General features: G+C 40.5%; 1 protein-coding gene across 4 annotated transcripts in view; it reads right to left on the bottom strand.

Moving 5' to 3' along the window:
• Positions 1–420: 420 nt before the first annotated feature.
• The window catches only part of LOC111610949 (high affinity immunoglobulin gamma Fc receptor I-like), a 41,215-nt gene continuing 28,584 nt past the window's right edge, over positions 421–13,051 (bottom strand). For 3 of the 4 annotated variants that reach the window (XM_023346167.1, XM_023346165.1, XM_023346166.1), the window contains 2 exons: positions 6,625–6,711; positions 5,645–6,035 (listed from right to left, as the gene is read on the bottom strand). In XM_023346167.1, the coding sequence (XP_023201935.1) occupies positions 5,992–6,035; positions 6,625–6,711 (131 nt within the window). In that variant the 3' untranslated portion in view covers positions 5,645–5,991. Of the gene's footprint in view, positions 739–5,644; positions 6,036–6,624; positions 6,712–13,051 lie in introns of those variants that run through there. The other variant, XR_002753829.1, reaches the window with a different exon arrangement.

Genomic DNA, 13,051 nt, shown 5'->3' with positions numbered 1-13,051 from the left:
AGTATCTTCATATTTAGGAGTTTTGTGTTTCTCTGTGACGTTTCTGCTCAACGTTCATAATCAGCTCCAACTTTAAGCTCCAACACCAAACAACACATTTTACTCTCTTCTGCAGGAACCAATCTTCATTGTCTCTGTTTCCATCCAGCTGCAAACAGTGTGACACAATAAACATCCTGGAGCTTCACAGTGACAATAATTACAGCCAAATGAAAACTTTATATTAATTTAGAGTTTAGTATCAATAAACATCCATCATGCAGATTATGTTAAAAAAACACATTTTAGGAAAAACATCTTTATTTAGAAAACATCATTTATGAAACAGCAACACAAAACATTTTATACAAAATTAAAGGAGAAACATTAAAGTAAAAACATTTAATAGAAATAAACAAATGTTCAAATATATTAAAATATACATTTAAATCTTTCAGGGGTCAAAGTTCAGACTGGATCTCTGCCTGGGATCATTTATGGTCTGAACAAATCGATACACCAGACCAACACCATGTTGTTGGTCTCATCCTGCAGCCGGTTCTAAAGATGGAACCGGTTCTACAGATGGAACCGGTTGTACAGACGGAACCAGTTCTACAGACGGAACCAGTTCTACAGATGGAACCGGGTTTCGGGTCGATCTTCCTGTTCCTGTAGAGAAGAACCGGATCCGACTCCAGATCAGTTCTGCTGAAACAGATCCATTCTCTGCTCCACATGGCAGACTGATGATCTGATCTGCAGGAGAGGAAACAACAGGACACAGAGGTCAAAGGTCAAAACATTTAAAATAACATTAATTTACTTTGTTAAACTGGTTTATAACTGAATCAATAATTGACAATAAAAATTAAAACTCTTCATCCAAACTATCAACAATTAAACTAAATAATTTCCTGGTTGAATTAATCAGATCTTCATGTTCTGACACCAGGCTGTACTTGACCTTTGACCTTACAGACTTGCTGCTAGCTTAACAGAGTTTCACATCCTGGCTGCACCTTACATTGCTTATGTCAGTGCTGCCTTCAATGAGTGTGGGAGATGTCGGTATCAGAGACCCGACTGGACCAGTTCTGATCAGGTGAGTCTCTCTGTTCCTCCATGTGAACCTGAATCAGTAAAACTGTTTTCCAGCTAAAATCAGGTCAGTTTAACTTCCTGATGTTTCCAGGTTGGACTTTTACATTCCTGCTGCAGTTATCAGATCAGAATGTAAAACTGAATCACTTTAGATGTGAGACCTGAAAATGTTTAGATTTGTTTAAATTGATTAAAATATTTATCTATGAAAACAGGAATCAACAGAATCACCACAGGTTCTGTACATGGTTACAAAATGTTTGTTTTTAGGGGTAAAATGAAAAAGAGTGATAGTTTTAATCCCATCCTGTCACTAAAAACTTTATTAATTTCTAAGCTAAAACCTGTCAGCAGAAACAAACATGAAGCAGAAAATGGATCCAACAAGTTCGAGCCGTTTCCTGCAGCAAAGGCCACACATCCGTTTTTACATCTCTAAGAAAAGTCAGAGGAAACTGATTCTGTGATAAAACGGCTTGCCATACCGGACTCGCCCTGTCGGAGCTGAAAACAACCATGACGTCACAGTAAGATATGAACATCTGTTTCTGGTTTCCATAGAAACACAGAGAACAACATCTGCATCAAGCAACAAACTGGAATCTGATCCAACGTGAACCTCCTTTAAAATCCCCCAGAGATCTTCAGACTTTAATTAGGACATAAAGACGGACAGCGCCCAGATCTCTGAGGAGCTCACTGCGCATGTCCGGGTTCTGCTCTTCTTGTAAATCACGTGACTTCAGCAGAAGTGAAACTGAGCTGCTGGCTGTGACTGAGTTTATTTATAAAGTTTCTTCATCTGATCTGTTGAATCTGGAAGCAGAAAAAACAACCAACTGGAATCTGTTCATGTTGACGTCACTGGAACCAGTTTAGATCAGAAACTGGAGCCGGAAGCAAACAGGAAGTCAGAAACTTTAAACTGGATTCTAGAAAACTGATGTAAACATTCATTATTTACATTCTGCTTCCTGTCGGATCCAGATCCAGATTATTAGAAAGTAGTAAACATGTGACGTCATGTAAGTGGATCCTGCTGCTGGAGTCTTCCCATGTAACGATGCTGCCACCTTGTGGCCAGAGATGAACACTGCGCTCTGTAGTTCTAGTGGATCTCAGATGGTTTGAGCTTCCAGAGAAAAGTTTCTGCATCAAACTGGGAAATGTAAAAACTATCAGGGCTGAACTGGTCTCTGATGTAACTGAAGCTGGATGATGTCACACCAACGGTCCAATCATCTGTTTCTAAAGCTCTGAGTGACTTTGGTTCATCTTATCTAAATGTTTTAGTTTATATTCTACAAATGTTATTTGCATCTAATTGGTGTTTAATTAAGATATTTTTAGTAAACAGAGCTGATGAGTGAGTGGTGGTACTGGGAGGTGGACCGGACCGGGTCATTGGGTTTTTCTCCTCATCAGCAGAACAGGAGGAGAGGTCAAATGTTTAAACAGCAGATCCCGGTTGGTGACCTTTGACCCAGAAGGTGATAACATGTTTATCACAGTACCAGGTTCAGTTCTCCAGAATAAGAGTGTAACTGGACCACAGAGCAGATGTTCTGGTCCACTGAACCTCCTGGAACCAGAACCCTCCTCCAGAGTCCAGAAAACTAACTGAGCCAGGATTAGAGGTCCGATTGGTTCTGATGTTTTCTGAACGAGGAGGAATTAAATCTTTCCAAAGTGGAGATTTTTTAAAACTCAGTTTGTCTTTTATTCCAACTCATCCATCTGCCCACTAGGGGGAGCTCGTCTTCCTGCAGCTCCAGTCCTGCAGCTTTAAGTCTCTCTGCTTCAGCTGGATCCAGTATGAACTCCCAGTATAGATCTATAGAGCTGGACTGATGACACTTTAATCATTTCATTTCAGTGTGGAGGAACAGAGACACATCTTAAAGTCAGAGGATTCTGGACTTCAATGAATGCAGGTTCAGTTTGAGATTAATGGACCAGAACACAGAGGAGGAGTCCGGCTGCATCCTGCTGCAGGTGAGTCTGGCCCCTGGGGACTGGAGTAGGAAACCCCTGGTTTAGTCTGACTGGTCAAGGTCAGAATGAAGAGCTGAACTTTCTGAGGGAACTTATTGTTTTTTCCTAAAAGTTTTGATGAACTTTATTTTTCAACTTTTCGATGGTTTACTAAAATAAATGGGAAAAACAGCAAAGTTGAATATTTTACTTTGTAGATTTCCAGGATGTTTAGCTGCAGTGTTTGTCCACCAGGTGGCAGCAGAGCCTGCAGTATTTGTCCACCAGGTGGCAGCAGAACCTGCAGTATTTGTCCACCAGGTGGCAGCAGAACCTGCAGTATTTGTCCACCAGGTGGCAGCAGAACTTGCAGTATTTGTCCACCAGGTGGCAGCAGAGCCTGCAGTATTTGTCCACCAGGTGGCAGCAGAGCCTGCAGTATTTGTCCACCAGGTGGCAGCAGAGCCTGCAGTATTTGTCCACCAGGTGGCAGCAGAACCTGCAGTATTTGTCCACCAGGTGGCAGCAGAGCCTGGATCGTCTGTAGAAATCTCAGCCTTTCATCTTTTCATTCTGCTGAACTTCAGGAAAGTTGAAACATTTTAAATGTTATAAAAATCTTTATGATGATAAATGATGTTTATCTCAGCAGGTTTATTGATGGATTATTGATCCTCTGGTTGATCAGACATGATGTCTTTAACTCACTGATGGTTGATGGTGAAAACATGAAGGACTCTTAAAGCTGCAGCTGGAGCTCAGAGGAAACCAACTGGATCAAAACCAGTCAAATCCTCCAGTCTGATCCAGGCAGAGTCACTGGGAGAACTGGAGTCCAGACCCACTGGGACTGGTCAGATGTCCTTCATCACAGATCATCATCATCATCATCATCACAGATGTTCTGTCTGGTTCTGATCCATCTTATGTTTTATTATTTCGTTTTTTCTAACATGTTTTATGCTAACTTAGCATCGCTGCTAACCATTAGCCTTCCTGTTAGCAGGAGCTTCAGATGAAGCTTGAAACGAGGCCACATGATCAATGACATCACTTCCTGTCCAAACCTGCTGCCGTCTCTTCTGCTGAACTGCTGACATTGTTTCAAAAATTCACATTTTGGAAAATATTTTTAACAATAAGTAAAAACACAAAGTGAATTTTTATGTTTATTTTTTCTTGATATAAACAGAAATAAACAGCTGCTCTGCTGTTTGGGTTGGTTCCGACTCAATGAATATGAAAATATTTTAACTTCTAATCAATTATTATTATGATTCACTTTTGCATAAATGTTGATTTTCTGCCATTTTATTTTCTATTTTCCATTTTTAAATCAAACATTTTCATAAAAATCTTGGTGCCATTCAGAAACTTTAGCAGAAGAAACACCAAAGCTGAGCTGCATAGGAACACATCATATCTGACCTTTGACCTTTGACACGTCCTTTAGTTCCTCCCACCATTAAACTATTTAACACTTAGATTGTTACTGAAACCTGGACTGTTGCTGACATCTTGCTCTGCTGTTTATCTGAAGCTGTTTGGATGATTTTCACTGCAAGTCAAAATATAATTTAGTTAAATTTAGTTAAAAATCAGAAAAATTCTTAGATAATCCAGAGTAGATTAAAGAAAAGTCATAACTTTAATGTTTTCCTCCATCATGAAGATGTTTCTGGTTTTTCTCCAACAAACTGGTGAAACCAGAAACTGAACATCTGGACTCACATTAAAGTCATAAAGACGAATAAAATGACTTCATGCTGTTTGGACTGGATTTTATTCAGGAATATCAGAGGAAAATGAAGATACATGCCACACTTTTCAGATTATTTATAAAAACATTTTAATTCTCCTTCCACTTAATTATTATTCAATAATAAAACATAAAATTGTTCAAAATAAATGTAGATAATTTTTCAGTTGCTGCATTTTGTGATTATTGATTTATAATTGATTATTTTAAAGGGACATTTCACACATTTTACAACTAAAATACATTTTCAAAAAATTTTTCTTGTGGTTTATTGCTTAATATAACAAATTAAGACAAACAAAAATAAAAGTGAAGAACCAACCAGAACCAACTGGACCAACTAACAGAAATAAAACTCCCAGATTATTTATCTAATATTGATGTTCTGAATCCACAGACTCTTAATTTAACTTTAACTGCAGTTTATCACAGATTCTTTAAATATAAAATCAATAAACAACCTGAAGGATCAGCTTTACTTTCACACACTGGGGGATTTTTTTAGTTTTAACAGGTTTGTTCTGCGGTTCTGGTTCAGTTTTTCTCACCTGCTGCTGTGAATAAAAGTTTCCACTGGTGAACCGCAGACAGACAGACAGACAGACAGACAGACAGACAGACAGACAGACAGACAGACAGACAGACAGACAGACAGACAGACAGACAGACAGGCAGGCAGGCAGGCAGGCAGGCAGGCAGGCAGGCAGGCAGGCAGACAGACAGACAGACAGACAGACAGGCAGGCAGGCAGGCAGGCAGGCAGACAGACAGACAGACAGACAGACAGACAGACAGACAGACAGACAGGCAGGCAGACAGGCAGGCAGGCAGACAGACAGACAGACAGACAGACAGACAGACAGACAGACAGACAGACAGACAGACAGACAGACAGGAACATCAGGTTTGTTAGCAACAAGCGGCAGAACCGCAGGTTAAACTGGTTAAACAGATTAAATTGGTTCAACAAGTTAAACTGGTTAAACTGGTTCAACAGGCTTTGAGGTTTTAACAGTTCAGACATTTCAAATAAAAACAGTGAATTACTGAAAACATGAGACTGAAACATTAAATCCATTCATTTGGTTCTACAGACAGATAAATATTCACCAGGAGTCGATCGATCACTCTGGGCTTTAACTAGGCCGCTGGAGGTTCCTGCTGGACCTGGAGGATTACCTCAGGGTGGAATAAACTACTTTTGGTTCTGGTTTATAATCTGAAAAGAAAAACATGAAATCAAATCAAAATAAACCAAACTGAACCTGAACTGTTTGGTTCATAATGAGAATCGACTGGAATGGAAACGATTCAGAGTTCATGTGATTGAACTGAAATAAAATAATTCAGTTTATTTAAAGGACCACAGAAACATGTTATCACTTTAATATATGATATAAATAAATGAACTGAAACTTAATCTATAATCATCTCATCAGGTTTTTTAGCTTCATTTTGGTAAATTTGTAGATTTTTTCATGAACTTTCCAGAATAAATGATTCATTTATTTTCAAGCTGTTGCTTGTTGGAGCTTCAGTTCAAGCTGTTTTGATGCAAATATTTATTTTAAAGCTTATGCCTTTATTTATTATTAGTAATAAGAGCAGAAATCAGGAACACAATGCTTTTATTTTGTAATAGAAAGCAGCAGGCTTCATAAATCTGCATAAAATAATTTATTTTTCTGTCTTTCTGAGTGAATCTAGTTTTATTCAACATCAATATTTTCTGATTTTTTCCATTTCAGATTAAAGATCAGAATAAGAAGATTAATTTGTGCTCAGTTATGTATTTAGAGAAGTTTTACCTCTTTTTCTGGTTTCTCTGATGATTATCTGCCCATAACTGACTTCATCTGTCGTCACCGTGGAAACGACTGCAGACGGATTGTTTTCTGAAAAATGAACAATAAGAGGCTTAAAAAAATGCAACAATCAATCAATCAATCAATCAATCAATCAGATTTTATTTGCTTTCCATCATAAAATCACAAAAAACAAACAATTGAATCATTAAGTTTTTGGGTAAACATTTAAATGTTGATCCATTTTTCCTTCTTGATGTTTCAGTTTGTTTTTCCAGATTTAAAGGCTCTCAGTGTTTCGGCTGTTTTGCATTTTTACAGAAGTTTGTTCCAGATCTGTGCTGCATAGAAGCTGAATATTACAAAACTGTCGACCGTCATTAAATGCAGATGTATAAATAAATAGAACTGACTCACAGCTTCACACAAAATAAAGAGTTAAAGTCAAAATCTTTGCTTCTTATTAAGATATTTTTTAAATTAATCTTTATTAGAATATTTTTATCTTCTGCTTTGCATTTTAATCTGTTTGATCTTCTACTTATTGTTCTTTTTTCAGAATAAAATGAATCTTAAAGCTAATTTGACCAAAGTTTGAACAACCTGGTTCTGAAACAAACATATTTATACTTATTTTTAAGTTTCTTTCATTATTTTATTAGTCATTTGTTCTACTTCTCATTTTTCCTTCTTACTGTTTTACTTTTTGATAGTTTTACTTCTTTTTGTTATTCTTCCATTTTTATTAGTTATTAGTTTAACTGAGTTTGTTGTATAAAGTATTTTAATTGAAAGTTCAGCTTTAGGATAAAAACACTAAACATGCAGTTTTACTAACTTTAACATATTTAAAGTGGAGTTCATCACAATTAAATGCAGACCCCGATACCTCCATTCTACTCACTGCGGTTTATGTAGCACCGGATGCTAACGCTAGCTCGGCCGTGGGACTCCTGCATGATACTATCAGCAACAACCAGAACAAGTTCACATCGTCTCTGGGGACTTTAATCATGCTGATCTGAAATCAGTCCTCCCCAAATTCCATCAACACTAAAGTGCACAACCAGGGGTGATAAAACTCTGGACAAGCTGGACACAAACATCAGACAAGCATACAGGGCTAAACCCTTAGCAGACCTTGGCCAGTCTGATCACGTGTCCCTGCTACTGATCCCTGCTTACACCCCCCTGCGGAAACGTGTCCCCAGTACAACCCGGACTGTCACCATCTGGCCTGAGGATGCCTCTCACCAACTACAGGACTGCTTCCAGAGAACTGACTGGGAGGTTTTTGCACATCAGGACCTGGAGAACTACACCTCAGCAGTCTTGGACTACATCAGGTTCTGCACGGACAATGTCACCAGGAACAGACTCGTGAGGATCTATCCGAATAGGAAACCCTGGATGACTAAGGAGGTCCGGGGCCTCTTGAAAGCCAGGAACGCTGCTTTCAGGTCTGGGGACAAAGCACTCTACAGTTCTGCCAGAGCCAACCTGAGAAGAGGCATCTGCCAAGCTAAGGCATCATACAGAGGGAGAATAGAGAAGCAGCTCAGGAGCAACAACACCAGGCAGGTGTGGCAGGGTGTCCAGCACATTACAAGCTACAGATTCAGCAACCAGCCATGCACGGAGGGAACCACTTCCCTGGCAGAGGAGATGAATATCTTCTTTGCCCGCTTTGAGGCGACACCTACCACAGCTCCATCACAGCTGCCTGTCCACAGCAGCTCTGCTCTCACAGTAGAGGAGTGTGAGGTGAGGCAGGTGATGAGGAAGGTGAACCCAAGGAAGGCTGCGGGACCTGACGGTGTGTCGGGACGGGTGCTTAAAGACTGTGCAGACCAACTGGCTGGAATCTTCACAAAGATTTTTAACCAGTCCCCGTCTCAAGCCACTGTCCCTCCCTGCCTAAAGTCCTCTACCATTGTCCCCCTGCCGAAAAGAACCAACATCAACACCCTGAACGACTACCGTCCAGTGGCACTCACACCGATCATCATGAAGTGCTTGGAGAGACTGGTGCGGAGTCACATCCTCGCTGGCCTGCCTGCTGAACTGGACCCTCTCCAATTTGCCTACAAAGCAAAGAGGTCCACAGAGGACGCTGTGTCCACAGCACTTCATGCTGCCCTGACCCACTTAGAGAAGCAGGGGAGCTACGTCAGAATGCTCTTCGTGGACTTCAGCTCAGCATTTAATACTATACTTCCCCAACGTCTGGTGTCCAAGCTAGCAAACCTTGGGCTCCCATCAGCCACCTGCAGTTGGATCCTGGACTTCCTAACAGGTCGCTCCCAGAGGGTCAGACTGGGCCCCCACACCTCCACTGCTCTGAGCCTGAACACCGGATCGCCACAGGGTCGCGTGCTCAGTCCACTTCTCTACACCCTCTACACTCATGACTGTGTCTCCAACCACCTCAGCAACAAGATCATAAAGTTTGCAGATGACACGACTGTTGTTGGTCTCATCTCAGGCGGGAAGGGGGAGCTGGAGTACAGGGATGAGGTGAAGCGGCTGTCAGAGTGGTACAAAGTCAATAACCTGCTCCTCAACACCTCCAAAACAAAGGAGCTGGTGATCGACTTCAGGAAGAACAAAACGGACATCCAGCCTCTCACCATCAGTGGGACCTGTGTGGAGAGGGTCCCAGTGTTCAGGTTTCTGGGCATGGAGTTGGAGGACAAGCTAACCTGGAGCACCAACACCAAGGAGCTGTTGAAGAAGGCACAGCAGAGACTGTACTTTCTGAGAATACTCAAGAAGAACCGTCTCCCCTCAGACCTGCTGCAGGCCTTCTATCACTGCTCCATAGAGAGTGTGCTCACGTACAGTCTGTGTGTCTGGTACGGCAGCAGCACATCCGCGGACAAGAAGGCGCTCCAGAGGGTTGTTAGGGCAGCAGAGAGAACCATAGGCTGCCCCCTCCCCACTATGGAACAGATTTACACTTCCAGGCTCCACAAGAAAGTTTTGGACATTTTAAATGACTCTTCACACCCTGGCCATGGTCTCTTCCAGCTGCTGCCATCAGGCAAGAGATACAGAGCAATAAAAACCAGGACAAATCGCCTAAAAAACAGTTTTTACCCGATGGCAATCATGGCACTAAATTCAAAGGCATAAGAACTTCTGCTCTTGACACCACTTTGTTAAAAATGTCAATTCTGTTGCGACACCTCCAGGCGCTGCAACCATCTTCTGATGTCTATTTATTTCTCATTTTGTACTATTTATTTCTTTATCTTTGTATATTATGTATATACACATAACCTGCATCTTAACTCGAGTCGAGCAAATCTCAATCTGTAATCTGTTGATGACAATGACAATAAATCTGATCTTATCTAAAATATTGTCATGTATAGTTTAAGATTAGATCATCTTTAAATGTTAAATTTTCTCCTCTTTCCCTTCAGCTCTGGAAGTGCTGAGAATATTGAACTTACAGACATCAGTTTTATTATTTATGATAATTATAACATCATTTATATCACCGGTCTCTGGTTTCTAAATTCATTTAAATGAGAATTAATTCAATCATAAACTGATAAAAAGTCCAGTTTGGTAATATTCTCAGTTTGTAAAATCATAAATGAACATGAAGATGATCATCTGATGATTCTGCTGAGCTGCTCTGTCACTTTAACTGAGAAAACCTGAACAAAAAGCCACCAGAAGGTTTTTGCTCTCATTCATACAGGATTGAGTCCAATTCAGTCTAAAGACAAAAAAAGACAAAATTTTAAAAATCAAGTAATTTTTACCTTCAGCTGTTATGAAAATGATTTGTATATAAAATGACTTTAAAAGAAATTTGAGTTTGTAATTTGAAGCCTTGAAATTGGCCTCTGTCCCTTTAAGAAGCTCCTAATCTTTCCAACACTTCAGTTCATCGTCACAACAATGCTTCTCCATTATGCCTTTTCCAACTGTTCTTAGGAGCGTTGCTCTGAGCAGCAGCTCAGCAGCTCCAGCAGGTGTTTGCTAATTGCTGCTGGCTAGTCTGAAGGAGCTGCTCTGTGAGGCAGAAACCTGGAAACTGCAGCCAATGGGAGGAGCTGCAGCCGAAGGCGGGGCTAGGCCCACCCAGGCGTTTTGCACAGCTGGATGGTTGCCATGGAGATTATGAAGGAACCATGGCAACAATCCAGGTATGTTTTTGATGAAGGAATAAATTTATAATATGATGTAAAGCTAAAAATATATTGATATGATTCTGTTCCTTTAAATATTGTGCAGACTTTGGTTCAGGATGAAACCAACTTAAAACTTTTCTGTTTATTTAAAACTTCCTCATATCTGTGGCTAACAGCGTTAGCATTTATCACTCTGTGTTTTTAATACTTATGATAAAATCAATCTATGGTTTAAATTGAATTGTAATTAAAGCTCTGAGGGAATCAAGATGGAATTTGGCTTCAATTCTCCATCTGACCATCAGATCCATCATTTCCTCTGTTTCCTAAACAAACGGATCCGATTCTCTGGTCAGAGACGATGGAGGGAATCGCAGGTTTTCCGTCAGGTTGGTGATTTACAGATCAACCTTTGATTGGAAAGTGACATCAGACACTTTCAGGTTGTTGTGAAGACAAAGTTTCTAAATGAAACTCTGATCATTTCCTGCTTCATGACGATCAGGAGGCGTCTGCCTCACTTCAGTGGTATGTTCTCTTGTTTCTCCCATTTTGAAGAGTTTTCTTGTTGGGCTCAAAAGCTACAGCGGTGTTTGTAGTGAGGCGAAACTCAAAGCAGCAGCTCAAGGCCTTTTAGAGGCGTTTCTGTCTAAACCAGAGTCTGTTGGCTGCAGCAGCTGCAGCAGCTGCAGCAGCTGCTGTCTGAGCTTCGTCACTCTGGTTCCCCTCAGGGGGCGACTCTTCCCAGGTACGGAGCCACTGAACCTTTAGCTCCAGCTCAGAAGACCTGAGGGCCCTCGTGTCTTTAAACGCATCCAACTCCATTACATCAATGGAAACACACCAGTAACAGACCACACTGCCCAGTAGGAGGCCGTGTGGCTGCATACTGGGTCAACTGTTAAAGATATTAAGTTCATAAACTTAATAATCGCTCTCAAATTAAAGGTTGATATCTTCTGAATGGTATCATGTTAAAACTCAGTCCTGCTCTTTAAGGTACGGCTGCCAGGAGTGCCAGGGTTTGTGGAGAGCAGGGTTAGTCACGAGAACATGTCTGACTCTCAGCAGCGGAAACCACAATGCATTTCACCTCTGTTTACTCAATGTCACACGTTCACATCAAAGCAAGACGCAAACAGTTTCTCAAGTTGGAACGGAATCAACAGCGACGAAGTCCAAACCACAGAGCGACCAAACGGCAGCAGCTCAACCAGCCTCTGATGAGAAACGCTGCTGTCGTCCTGATGGCGTGAGAAGATCACATGACCAACCACCCAACGGAAGAATGAAGACCAACCGGGTCAGAACATGGAGATACTGAGGCAATAAACATTAATGAAGACAAGAAGAACTTTGTTAAAGCTAAATGTTCCTCTACTGGTGAATATTTCATTATTATGAGAAATAAAACTTTAGTTGATGGAACTGAGGCGGTTCTGAGTTATGGAGAGAAAATCAGATGAAAACATTCAATGGAAAAATAACTTAATAGTTTGGATATTTTAAAGTTATGATCAGTTCAGTTTAGTAAAAACATAAAAAACTTTCAGCTGATTTGATCAATTTAAAAGAAAATATTCTTATATCTATTGGATCAATATTGGAGGATATTAAACTTTACAAAAGTAAAGTTTGTTGTTGGTTAAAACAAAGTTAATGTTACAACATGAAGGACAAAATGGCTCCTTATCAGCTGCAACGTTTCAAACTGCAGAAAACTTTTTATACTTTTCACAGATTATGAGGAGAATATTGTAAAGTTTGGAGCTTTTCTAGGATGAGAAACGGAGAAGATCTTTGACCAAACAGACCCAGAGTCTGAAATCAGATTTTATACGCTGGAAAACCAGGTGATGATAGTTTAGTTAGTTAACTATTAGTAGTTAACCTTACCTCTAAAGCTCATCATAGCATCGACTGTTATAACTTCGTTCTCTACATGAACATCATGAAATATGATAAAAAGTCTCAAACAGCCACATCATGTCCAGATTAAAGAAGTTCAGGACCAGATGGAGATAAAGTTATGATCAGAGTTATGATGACATTATGGCTCTGAGGCTCCAGAGAAACTCAGATCATCCAAAATGGAGGAAACCTGGAGGAGTGAAGATCCTCCCAGGAGAGACTGACAGAAATCAGATCAAGTCTTTTCTCCAGTCTAACCAGTTACCATCTGGTTCTGGTCGGGTTCTTTGTGTCTCCACTGCTTGAGATTCTCACTATGTGGGCGTGAAAATGACTGTGGGTGGAAATGTGTGAACATGGAGCCACTGAGG

The sequence above is a fragment of the Xiphophorus maculatus genome, chromosome 14 (assembly GCF_002775205.1).
Source record: "Xiphophorus maculatus strain JP 163 A chromosome 14, X_maculatus-5.0-male, whole genome shotgun sequence".
Lineage (NCBI taxonomy): Eukaryota > Metazoa > Chordata > Actinopteri > Cyprinodontiformes > Poeciliidae > Xiphophorus > Xiphophorus maculatus.
The sequence above is the reverse complement of the archived record's forward strand: the minus strand, read 5'-3'. Positions and strand labels throughout refer to the sequence as shown.